This window comes from Ascaphus truei, chromosome 12 (assembly GCF_040206685.1).
Source record: "Ascaphus truei isolate aAscTru1 chromosome 12, aAscTru1.hap1, whole genome shotgun sequence".
In the NCBI taxonomy this organism is placed as follows: Eukaryota; Metazoa; Chordata; class Amphibia; order Anura; family Ascaphidae; genus Ascaphus; species Ascaphus truei.
The window spans coordinates 35,563,511-35,576,844 of record NC_134494.1 but is presented as its reverse complement, the minus strand read 5'-3'; the positions used below and the strand labels follow the sequence as shown (position 1 = coordinate 35,576,844).

Genomic DNA, 13,334 nt, shown 5'->3' with positions numbered 1-13,334 from the left:
GAATGCCAAGCTTGCTAATGCTAATGCTCCCTGCCGGAGCCCATTGCCTGAAGGACCCAGCCAGCCTGCTGACATCCGGTAAGCCCTCCCCTTCCGGTCCCGCCATCGGACGCGATCACGGGAGACACACTGGTCGGAGGAGCGTGAACGGACGATCGGGCTGAAGCTGGGCTGTTGCCCAAGCTGTATCGTAAGTGTTTTTCCTGTTTGCTGTTTTTTTTCTGCACCTAATAAATTCATTTTTACCTACTCACCGTGTTCGGCCCCTTTTTTCTCTAAATCGGGCACCCGGGAGAGAAGTCACTTACATACTACCTTCATTAGGAGGAGGAGGAAGTCATTGCTTCTGGTAGCACTCTGTTAAAGTAAGACTGCCCCCCATATACTGCTAAATCAGCATCACTATCCCTGTCAGACAGCAGGCTGCATAAGAGCCTGCTAATCACCCGCCCCTACCCCCCTGCAATTTTTCATTTTCTATTTTCTATCCCACCACCCCCAACCTTAGATCAGTCCAATTAATCACAGAACTCCATTTTTAAAACATATGAAGTAGTTTTTATTAAAGGCTTTTCATCCAAGCTTTTTATTCAGGTTTTTATCCAAGTTTTTTATTCAAGCATTTTACTATATACTTTAGAAGACAACCTTATATCATTGCATAATGTATTGTCTGGCTAAATAAACACTAATCACGTGTTCCTTATCCTCTCTTTTCATTTTGTGAGCAAAAACCCGTGCGCTGACCAATCCACCGATTCCTAATGCTAAATAAGCCTTTTAAAAGTGCATAGTGAAAAATGTGTTTCTTGTATAACTTGGACAATGAACCCAAGCTGTACATAGAATTTTGCAGGCACACTGAGTGCCTGTCCCAAAGAACTTACAATCTAATTTTTGGTGCTTGAGGCGCAGGAGATTGTAAATTGCCCATGCTAACACAGAGCTTCACTCCAAGGCGGTGGTATATTTCCACAGAGCTACTCCTTCCAGCATACCACTTGTTTAATGACCCCTTCTTTAAGTGAGCTGCAACCCACCCATAGCTGAAGTTTAACCGCGATCATATGGCTGCTCATCCATTTCCCTGCGTTTCATATCGCGTTTAGCGCAGAACGCCATCTCCCCTGATAAACGAGCACAGAATGGGCATGACATAGCCACTAAGCTCCTGAAGGTTTAAGCAGTGTAAACATTTTGTGTCTTTTATGACCTTTTCTGATGTTAAATCCAGTGGCATGGTGCTGGAATTACATCCCTATTAAAGCACATGAAAATGCTACATCCGCTTACATTTCCCAGATTTTGGGGCCTCATATAAAAATCGTTTATTGTTGAGAATCTTGACAAAGTGCTGACATGGAAGTGAAGTGCAGGCTAAAGAAATGGACATGGGGCTAGAAAAATGAACATAGGAGGTATAAATAGAGCTGCAAAATAAATATGTTTGGGGAAAATATCAGATCTCTGAGCGTTGTCATTTCCTAAAGAATTCGTAGGCCACTGCGATCATGCCCTCAACCTTCCTGAATTTCCTAATAAATAAACCAACGAAAGATTTATATAGATCCAGTTGCACCTTTTGGTGAATTGACTCCTATTTTTTAATCGGTTCAAGATGTTGGAAAGGAAGCAAGACTTAGCACTGAAACTGCAAAACTCTGACCACCTGTTAAACAGTGGTCATTATTCCATATTTAAAGATCCATATTTTATATGCACTATAATTGCATGGATTTCACTTGTCAACAAAACACTAGGCTCCGTTCTTGGACATTTGTCTGGCTGCATATAACATTTCACAAATCGTTTTCCCTGCGAGCGGTGTTCGGATTTTTAAGAAAATAATTGGTGGGAATTGTAGCTTGTTTTATTGAACATCAACTATGGCTATGCATTTTTTAATGGGTCATTTTATGAAGTCTTTTTGCTGGAGAAATCAAGTTGATGTTTGGTTATATTGCTTTAATACTATTTGCTTCAACCACCTCCGTGCTGAAGGAATTTTATTTACAATTTCAAGATTGATATCTTGGTAATGACGGTTGAATAGGGCTTTTGATGTTTTGGGGGGTGGGGGGGGAGTGTTTGGAAGCAGGGTGGGTTTTTTGTTTGGGATTGATTCCCTCGGGGGAGGAGGGGGGTGATCGGTTATATTTTGGATAGTTATCTCGACTAGGTTGGCTTTCTTCTGGGTACTGCCTTTTTGTCTTTGTTCGAGGCCAAGGTCAAAACGATGACAAGTGATTGACCAGCCCCCTCTGATACTAATTCACACTATTGTCCCTGTGAAGGGAAGACAAAGGATGAGGACTGGAAGAACTTGACATCTCACTTTGAGACTCCTTGTTGAATTCAATTTCATGAGATACTAAAATAGCCTAATGGGATTTAATTGATTTTAACATTAGAAGAGGGCGGGGTTTGGGTGGGGGGGAGAAACAAAGTGCAACATGGATCTTAAAGGGGCAGTCCCTCCTAGGAATGATGTGAACCAAGTATTGCGACATGTTTATTAGGTTAAATGTAGCTGATTGACACCTATTAAAAGTTTTTTTTTTAAATCAGATAAGTAGAAGTTTTTTTATAGATAAAAACGCTATGTAGCTCTGTAAACTGGTATTGCTGACCTGAGTAAGAGAACTCTCAAAAGCTTGTCTTGCAATATAAATCGTTAGTCCAAATAAAAAAAGGTATCGCCTGAAACTGAAGTACTCATTCTGCTTTATAACCTTTTTTTTTAACTTTTGTTGAGGAGACAGTCCGTCCTCCAAAACGAGACGTTTTGTCCATTGTTTCTGATCTCTAGATAACGATGGCTTCATATTCAGTATATACAGTAGAGTCTCGGTTATACGACCTAAATGTCACACATCTGAGGCCACACACTCTTCCCTCCCCCCCCACATCCCCGCCGCACTTAACCAGGCTTACTGTCGGCGGTAGAAGAGGAGGACCACCATGTCAGCGGAGCAGGGCAGGAGAATAGCATTGGCAGTATGTGAGCACCATAGGAGGCCGGCCGGGGAGGCGCGCGCCCTAGTGGTCTGACCTGGAAGTCAGTACAGACTTCTGGGTTGGCCCACTCCTGGCCGGACCTCCTATGCTGCCAATGCTCTTCTGCTGCTGCTGCTCTGCTTCGCTGACATGGTTGTCCTCTGCCCTCCTCTTCTGTCGCCGGTAAGCCTGGTTAAGTGAGACGCGGGGCAATGGTGGTGGTTGGATAAAACGGGGTGTTGGTTAAACCAGCGGTGTGCAAACTGGGGGGGGGGGCTGAGACTTTTCTGGGGGGGGGGCTGAGACTTCAGGGGGGGGTGCGGAATTTACGAAGGCCCCGCGTAGAGAGCGCGAGGCCTCTGTAAATTTACCAGGCTCTGGTCACGTGTCTCTGACAACACGGCGTTAAATGACGCCCGTTGCCATGGAGACGTGTCTGCAAATTGGTGTAGATGTAGAGTGATGTCACATGACACCACAGCATAATTTGATGCGTCATTAGACGCGAGGGGGGTCGCGACCGAGGAGGAAGCAGGTAGGGGGGCGCAAGCGCGGGGAGTTTGCGCACCGCTGGTTTAAACGTAAATCGGATAGCCGAGACTCTACTGTACTGTAGACATTGTTTGAATTTGGCAGACCCATAGAAAATTGAAACATTCATTTTCCTCAGGATGTGAAGAAGTAAAATTGTTACTTTGTGTGATTTTAATCTTTGAGAAAGCAGATTATATCATGTTATTAGGGTTTTTTTTTGTTTACTAACTATATAGTGCTACACCAGTTTTAAAGGGCTGAAATTTAGTTTAATAGGTCTGATCTTAAGGATTAACTATTAAACCAGTCTACTTATAAATGCAATGACATTGCAAATAAGATGAAAGATTTGCAATAATATTAACGAGCCCATGTATTACATTCTAGATTAATTTGATTACTGAACACTGCGCTAAATTACCTTTGCCAGTTTAACATGTTTTCAGTTTCTTTGAATGTAATGCAAATCATTTATCTTTACGCCTCTTTGTTGTGATGTATGCTGAAAAATTGGTGAGCTGCAATCCACATGCATTATCCATTAATGGTGGTTACAAATGTCATTCTTGAGTCTTGCAAAACTAATTATGCTTAACGTAGGTGTAAAGTTACTATGCAAAATGGTAATTGTTTTCCTATTCATAAAGTGTATCCACAAGGGAAATTGCGGACTTGTACATCATGAAATATCAGGCACTAATCAGAAGAAAATGTATTTTTCTTTTAATTTGATATTTCCGTTTGAATAAAAGTCTGAAATTAAAACGGTTTGTTTTAAAACCTGTTACTGTTTCATGGATTTCCCATATAAAGTAAATGTTGTTTGCCAAGTGAAAGCTATCGTAACCTACAAAACTACCACACCAATGAGAACATTTTTAATGCTAAGGTGTAGCTGCAGTATAATTATTACTACTTCGATGGCATTCAAAATCTTTGATTGCTCGATTTTCAAGTTTTTTGTTAAAAGTATTGTGTTCAAGTTTCCTTAATATATTTGCTTTACTTTTGACCAGTTGCTGAATTATAATAATTGTTGGTTTTCAAATAATATAAAATATGCAGCATCTGGTATAAATCTCCAATATTTAATTAAAGTGTAACAGAATGGAATTATTTATGATGGAAAATCTTTGCAAGTGCTCGTAACGAATTAGCAAGGAAATACATTTTTCACCCTATTAACAATGTTGTGTGGGGAATTTCTAGCTGTTTGAGCTGCCTACTTTAATAATAGATACTGTTACCTTAGTAATATAAGGCTACATTGTAGCTGCTGAGTTACTCTGACTGAAGGTTTGATTGGAACGGAAAGACGGCCATTTAGTTAGCCACACCATCCGGATTTTTACAGCTTTATAACAGGAACACCAAGCGATTGCCAGCTTAGGTAAGGATGTAGAGTTATGCATTGTCGCATGCTTTACATATACAAATAAGGAGAGGAACAAGGATGAGGGGAATGTAGTATTGCTGCTTTAAGGATACTTTGTAAACTTCTGTGAGTAAAAGTTTGTGTGGATTTCACCTTTGTAACATATTTCAGTTTCAATGAATATTAGTGTCTAAATTAACTGACAAGTGCCACAGTTAAGACCTGCATTATTAGAACTCATTTGGGGTCATACTAATAAAGGAGATTAGTACTATATATATCCTATGGAACTCCACTGGCCACCTAATCTTACTCCAATGAATATGCATTTTTTTTGTATATGTGTATATATCTATATATAAATCTATATCTCGATAGATATTGAAGTCCCCCACATGAAATTGCTGGAGGCTTTATTACACTAGGGTGGAGTACTTTAAGTGGCTTACCTAGTTTTCAGGAAATTGGTTCTTGGTCAAATCTCATTTAATATAATCTACCAGTGTTTCCATTGATCTCATGCAATGAGGTATTTAGTTATTTCATTCACGGCTGTTTCCATTAGTTCTGCCACCACTAAAGGCTGGCTCTCGGAAGTGCAATTACCAACCTTTCCTTGCTTGCACTGCAGCTACAAATGGTAAGAACTACGTACCGATCTGAAGCAACGTATGCAAATTAAGTGCATTCACGGAAGTGTAAATGCATTAGTTTCTAAAATCTAGCGTGACTAGTGGTCTCTGAGAGGTTTGAAAGCCACGTTCAGCTCTATTGCATGTTTAATTTACAATGCGTTTATTTTAGGAATTCTTCCAGTACTCTCCATGTGGATGTTAACAAATTAATATATATTTATGGTCCTAATATTATTTCTTCTGTTACACAAATGTAGGTTACCACAGAGACCATGTGTCTGATAATCACCCACTCTGCTCCCTTCTGACATTAGAGATAGGTCGTCATAGTTACTCAAGGCTGTTCTAATACTTCATGCCTCATTGTTGTAAAGACTCGCTGCATATGCGTAATACTTGGCATGTAATAGTTGGTGATTAATGGCCTTTGCTTTTACTTTGGTGTGGGCATATATAAAAGAGTTGCCTACACAGTACATGTTCTAGTGAGTAAATGATAACTGTAATAGGATTGCAAATGCTTAGACTGCATTTTTATTTAATGTTATGCCACTTGTGCCAAACACACTTGTGATGACGTTTAGGTGGGTGTCTGTGCCTTGCAGAAAGAAAGACGTTGCTTTGGAACGTGTTGAAGCCATTTGATGGGTTTGGCTTACAGTACATGGGAACTGCATGGTGTGTTACCCTTTAAAGCTGCAGTTCAGTCTTTTTTTTTTTCTTTTAATTTTTTTTTTTACTTCAATAGTTTCATGTGTGCAATCTCTATTTACCTAAAGAACTGTATAGCTGCAGGTCAATTCGTTCTCCATGTATTGATAGGTCGAAATTTGGTGACATAATTAGTGAAGGGATCTGTTTATATTCTGCTTGTCTGTCAGTGGAAGCTCATGAATATTCATGAGCACTCCTGCACTGACATGTGCTAGAGGGAGGGCAGGGCTGACAAAGGGGTGTGCCAGGGCTCGTGACAGGACATGAAGGGGCAGTGCCTTAGCAAATGGCTGTTAAAATAGAATACAAGAAAATTGGTCTTTCAAAGTTGTTTTTTTAAAAACAGAAAATGCTAAAAGTATTTTTTCTTACTACAGAACTGATTTATTAAAAAAAAACACACATGCAGGATATTGACTGAACTGCAGCTTTAAACTAAATTTAGCTTCATTGAAACTTACACCGGACACAAACATAAGGTGGTGGTGAGACCTCCGCACAAATTATTACTCCATCATAACAATTCATAACTCAAACATTACATAATGAAGTTAACCTCTCGCCTTCCAGCCAGAGAAACAGATTTCATAAATAACAATGGCTCAGCCAGGAACCTAAATTACCATCACAACCAAACCAACAATGTAACCATTCCTGAGAATGCTCAGATTAACTCCTTTAATAAATGTAACATATAAAAATATATACATTAGGTTGATTTTATAGGAAATGCCCCCCCCCCCCCCGCTTTCTCCCTTCAGAGTAGGATTCCATCCACTTGGAAAGGTCAATCTCAGCAATTGGGAAGCCAGTCACCCAGGGGAAAACACACCCCCCCCCCCTCCTCTCGTTTTCTGTCACCTTCTTCCTACTTTCTCACTAGACTAAGCTTCCCCCCCTTCTGCACCTTTTGGGCAATTTGCCTTGCCCCTCTTCCACAAAAATTCGAAAATGGTTCAATGTATTGGGATGTAAACAATGATATATGCATGTATGTAATTGTGTAACTACCCAATAAAAATATTTGGAAAAAAAATAATTATATATATACATTAACAGTGGGGAGTGGAGGGTAGGAATCCTGATCCAGTCTTCACAGGTGAATACCTTGCTGCCTCTGTCCTTTATTTCTATCCCCAAATTCCTACCCAATCTGGACTCCCTGCCTACCACTAATCCGCCAATGATTTGAACCTTAGCCTAGCAACACACCTTCAACCAATCACGAAACACCTGCCTTATTTCTACCAGGTAATAACCTACAGATTTCCTGCCTAATTCAGCAGCTTCCCATTAGCCAATCACCTTTCAGCCCCTCTAATGGAGGTGAATCAGGTGTCATCTCTAGTCCCATGTTGGCCTATGACTACCTCTGGGACATTCAATATGGTTACTACAGTTGTGAATGAGTTTTCATTCATTTCAGTTAGGCATGGGGTGGCCATCTCCAGTCCTCAATGGCCACTGATAGGTCAGCTTTCCAGGATATCCTTGCTTCAGAGATGACTGAGCCACTGATTCAGCCACCTGTGCTGTCGCAGGGATAGCCTGAAACGTGACCTATTGGTGGCCCTTGATGACTGGAGATGGCCACCCCTGAGTTAGGGTAAACTACTAGAAAAATGGTAGAAAGATATACGCGTTAGGGGCAATTGCTGTTGAGTGTAAAAAATAAAATAAAGGTTATTGCTCTTGTCCCTATAAATTTTTAAATGCTAAACATCATCATTATATTAAACTGTACGTTTGCATGTTTCCAATATTTACATAGTGTGTAATTATAGATTTAAAACAGGTTTCATACATTAGGGAATGCTGGAATAATGGTTTATTGTTGCTATGCACTCAAGTCTGTTTTTGATAATCTTGTACTACTTAATGAAATATTGCCTGTTAACTGAAAACCGTGCTATATTATTATTTTTTTTTGTCCTTTTGGGTACTTTACCTTTCTACAGAACATAAACCGATGTATTCCCCTTATTGGCCAAGTCAGTGTTTTAACATTTCTCATATGGTGTATAGTAAAATAGATTAATCTGAAATGTAAGGCATATCTGTATTTTATACAATGTATTTATTTCCAATGTGTTCTAAGCCCATCTTGACCGGGAAGTAAAACGTATATAGCCATAAAATTAATTTGTGTAATATCGATTAACCTGTTTATTTGTCTTAATTTTTAATACTTTTTAAAATATATTGAAAAATTACAAAACTATAGCCAAATTATTGGCATAAAATCTGTTATTCTAACTTGACTGATTTCTTCTTCTTGCAGTCTTACAAACCGTAGAATTAAAGGAAAACGTTCCCCTTAATCCCTTAGAAGATATTGTTCCTCGTAAAAAGACTAGAAGGAAGCTAATGGAGTCACCATTGCCAACAGAAAAACTTGACGTATCCCAACTACCTAAAAACAATCAGCTAAATGATTCTATCAGCAATGAACTTGCCCCTATTATTTACACCCCAGAAGGTTGCAATAAGACCATGGCCATTATTAAACAAGTTGCAAGAATCCCATGTTTAGAGGACAGATCAGAAGCCAACACCACCTTCGACGTTCAAGACAAGATGGGTTTAAGCGTCAATTTTACAACTACATTTGAACAGACGGACATGAACTCAACTGTCATTCTATCTCAAGCCAGCAGTGAAATACAGTCGGACTCCTATTCTGTTGATGCCAAAGAAGCACAGCCTTGCACTAGCATGTTACAAAGGTATTTGCTACCAAATATATGTTTATATACTGCTGTAAGGAACCCTTTATATAATGTGTGGTAGACAACAATCTAGAATGAATTTTTGAAGTGAAACTTCTTTGCTGGCACCCAGTAAATTTTGATGGGACAAAACTCCTTCATGGAGACAAATGTGCAACAGAAGTAACGTAATTTGCTGGTGCTGCATGCGCAGAACGACAGTCGCCAGTCGCACAGATATGACCGGCACTGCTTGCACATGCGCCGAGGCAGCCAGCGCTGCATGCGCCGAGGTGTTTTCCCAATTTCACCCATGCGCAGAAACAACAAAACCACCTTCGCATAAATGGCCAGAGCCGCTTGCGCATGCGCTGGATGTTGCTATTGTGTTCCCACTTTTTATGGCGCACACCTGCCGTGTTTTGTGAGTTAAATCCTTGCTTCATCAAAGGGGATTCAATAGCCCTCACATACTGAAGCTAAGGACAACACGGGTAATCCTGAATGAAAGCAAAATTTAGATGTGAGTAAAAAAATAAATAAGAGGGGTGTATGCCGAGGACTCACGTTCCAAGTGAAACTTCTTTCCGTTTTGTCACTGAAATTGTATTTTGATTTTTATGATTTTGATTGAATGAAAGACTTTTAAAAGTAACGGCATTTAGATACTTTAAAATCCAAAATATGTGTATTTTACTTTAGTTATAAGTCCATTGTATCATCTATTCCAACTTCTACTATGGAAATTTCTGCTCGGAAAATAAATGTATACTCAGTCTTTCATTCAATCCAAATATAATTTCAGTGACAAAACACAATGTTTCACTTACTGTAGAACGCGCGTTAAGTTTTTTATATTTCTGATTTGCAAGAATAGTATTGAAGTCTAGAAACTGTTGTATGCCTGAGTCATCTTGTCTTTTTAGAAACTTAACTTTTTGTTAACTTTTTGGGCATCTTATGCATGTATGCATAATTTACAAAATGAGGGTGCTTTTGGAGAAATGTTTCTCTTCTCCCACAGTATTTATTAGTGCACTGTTCTCATAGTAGCAAGAAATTATTCTCTGTACGGTTCCACCCTCTATGAACATAATACATCAAGTAGGCCCAACAAACTGTCCCTTGTCTGGCTTACCAATTTAGTAATTAACAACATTAATGTATTAGGGTCTTCTAATACATGTGGTAACAAGGAATGCTGGTGCAGAGCAGTTCTGGAGATGGAGAACGTATTCGATGTTTGTATGAAAAGCTAGTGAAAGATAATTGGGGCATATAGCATGTGTAGTCTGAACATTTAACTTACACTTTACATTTTCATATAAATGGGGGAAACTTCCGTTTCTATCTTTACAGGACTGGTCTTCCCTTTTTGCCAAATCAAAATCCTGGAAAACTGCTAAGTGAAAAACCATCGTATATGGCTATGACTTCAGCTGCTGAGAGAAAAAGAAAGCTACTAAGGTGAGACTGTAAATCTCATACTATAGAACCCCACTGTTTTGAATGAATTTGGGTTTGTTTCTCAGACTGACCTTACGGGCATTCTGGAAGCATCATATAAATCAGGGGTGCTCAACTCCAGTCTTCAAGACACCACCCGCCCCCCTGTAAACAGGTTGGATTTGAAGGCTACAGTATATCGGCTTTAGCACAGGTGGCTCACTTGACTGCCTATTTCCATAGATGACAAACATCACCAGTAGTCCCTGAATCTTTAATAAACTAGCCTTTTTCCACGGTATGTACTTGACTGACAAATATTACATGTATCCACAGTCACCCGTTGCAGCATAAATTGGGGTTATACATACATAACGAAAAATACACTTTTGTAGAAAATTAAATGGGGTAAAAAAAAAAAATGTTTACCTCACTTTGCAATTAACTTCCTACTAGAAAGGGAATTGTATGTTCATAATGAGTATTTTACTATGAAATTTAGAGCAAAAATGTCAGTGCTCTGATTGAAGCCACATTGATAGTAATTGTTTACCATTTTAAATTAGATTGTTTTTAGCATCTTATGGGTAAAGAAATAAAACAGTCTTACAGTGGTTTAACTCAATGTGGTGGTCCGGTATAACTAAGCACTGTATATTCACACAAAAAGTAAAGTCTGATCCATATGTTCCTCTTGAAGTTCTGCAGTACATGGCACCCAAAAAGAGGATAACATTCCCGCTCCAAACGCAAAACGTATTCGACAGGACATCTCGTTTGATTGTAAAGCTTTGCGTGTCCGCAGAGTGGCAGGTACGTATCACATGATAAATTATGATCTCTCTGGCATTTTTGAGTGTGTGATGAAAGGTTGACATTTTCAAGTTATCAATTTCATGGTTTGTTGCCATAATCAGTCATCTAAAATATTTTCTAAATGTGAGATGTCCTTTGCTTTATTGGTTTCAGAAAATGTCTGTTTTAAGAGGTGGTGATTTTTTTTTTTTTTTTCTCCTATCATTTGAAAATGTCACGTATGTAACTGTTACCATGTTGGAGCTATTAGTAATACAGATGTTCAATGTCATTCACAATACTGATTCCAATGAATGCATGTGTTAATACGTTATGCTGACGTTTTTGGCAATTTTCAAATTGCAAGATAATGCAAAAACATTTCACTAATGCTTTGGTATCTGTATTATTTATTTTATATTTGTCAGGTAATCGTGTAAAAAATATGCAATAAATCCAATGTATTTCCATTTGTTTAGGATCCTTAAAGAACACTGGCAAAGATAAAGGTGCACAAAGATGTTTGCCTCGAAGTATTTCAGAAGGAAGCCTAGTATTTGGTGATAAAAAAAAGAACCCCTTCTCATTTCTTGGATCAACTCAGTCTTTTAGGCAAGGTTCAATGAAAAAATAATATTGCTGTTTAGAGACTTTTGAGCCTAACTTTGAAAAGTTATTTTGCCCGTGTCAATCTCAGATTGCTGAAGAAGTTGAGAACATTTAGCTATTTTTAACACTTTCGATTCTGTTTCCCTACTATAGATTATTCAAGAACTTTTAACTGTGTTAACTTTTTCCTCCCAGCAAGGCCTGTAAGACATTGCAGTGCAATGAGCTACTGGCTTTTTGACCGCACATGTGTTAAAGTGCATTGTAGAAAAAGCCCTTCTGGAATCAATGGTTAAATGCTAAAATATGGCTATTATTGTTTCTATTCTTATTTACTTATTTTACTTTTTAAATCGTTGAACACAATGTGCTTTTCTTTCTCTGCAAATGCATTGTACTTCGTTAGATGCAGACTACTCATGCAATCTTTTATTGGCAGCCAGGATTTCCCCACACATTGTGGTAATGTAAAAAGCATTAGCATTACAGCTGGAGATCCCAGCACAAAGTAAAAAAAAATATATATATATCTACAATTTTAAGAGTTTCCTGTAAGCCATGGTTTCTCCTAATGGTTTCTGTGAATATTTTATTTTTACGTTGTAAATATTGGTTGTTATTAATATTTTTTCCATGTATAGTATTAATGTAAAAATAAAATGTCTTGTAAATGGAGTACTTTTGTTAGTAGCTTGGACAATGTTTTTTTTATTTATTTTTTAAATAAATGAGTGTGTAGTTTGTTCTGAGTATTTGCTGTTATTTTTTTCTGGGCATTTCCCCATGGCAGCACGTGCATCTGGCTAAGAATAGTAAATAATACTCTTTATTATAAAGCTAACGGATTTTCTTGTAAATATAAAGCCTTGTACAAACACGTCTGTGGTGAAAAATTAAAAAGGAAGCAAAGTTTTCTAACTCGACCGCCACTAGTAAATATTTTTTTTTTAAAAGAAGCCTTTATATGAGCATTATGGGGGCCCTGTGCTATAAATTACTGCAGGACCCACAGGTAGTCTGTAGATGAGATTGACTGGCCTGATTTTTATTTATTTATTTATTTTAATCGTGGTTCCTAACTTGATTACAAGAAATATATTTGACGTCGTAAAGGTGTGAGGCTTTGGGGACCCCCTCTCAATGTAGGTCTCTAAAAATTAGGGCATTATGACAATGACTGAAGTTTTGGATTCAATGTAGATACGATTGATAAACTGGTTAGAGTAATCAATACCGCTTTTTAATATGGATTAACAAAGCAGAAGAACCTTTTGGCACAGGATGTTTTCTTTGGACACCAGTTGAGGGTGTTTTTGAAGGACACCTGTTAGTGAAGCAATTTATAGAGAGAGAATGGGTTAATCCCGAGTGTCTGCTTCATCCTCCTTCAGAGGTAGCTCCCAAGAGAACCATCTTCCCGGTGGAAGATCGCTCGGCACTGAAAGGGAACCTTTGCACAGAAAGCTTGAATCCACCCTGAGGATTCTGGTTACAAGAACAGTCTTCCTCGTTGCCGCCATA

At 38.5% G+C, this 13,334-nt stretch overlaps 1 protein-coding gene across 1 annotated transcript in view; it reads left to right on the top strand.

Moving 5' to 3' along the window:
- Positions 1–12,562, top strand: part of KIF18A (kinesin family member 18A) — a 51,992-nt gene extending 39,430 nt beyond the window's left edge. The window contains exons 15-18 of the mRNA XM_075567303.1: positions 8,537–8,981; positions 10,323–10,430; positions 11,110–11,222; positions 11,684–12,562. Coding sequence (XP_075423418.1) covers positions 8,537–8,981; positions 10,323–10,430; positions 11,110–11,222; positions 11,684–11,838 — 821 coding nt within the window. The 3' untranslated portion in view covers positions 11,839–12,562. The remainder of the gene's footprint in view (positions 1–8,536; positions 8,982–10,322; positions 10,431–11,109; positions 11,223–11,683) is intronic.
- The last annotated feature ends 772 nt before the right edge of the window (positions 12,563–13,334 follow it).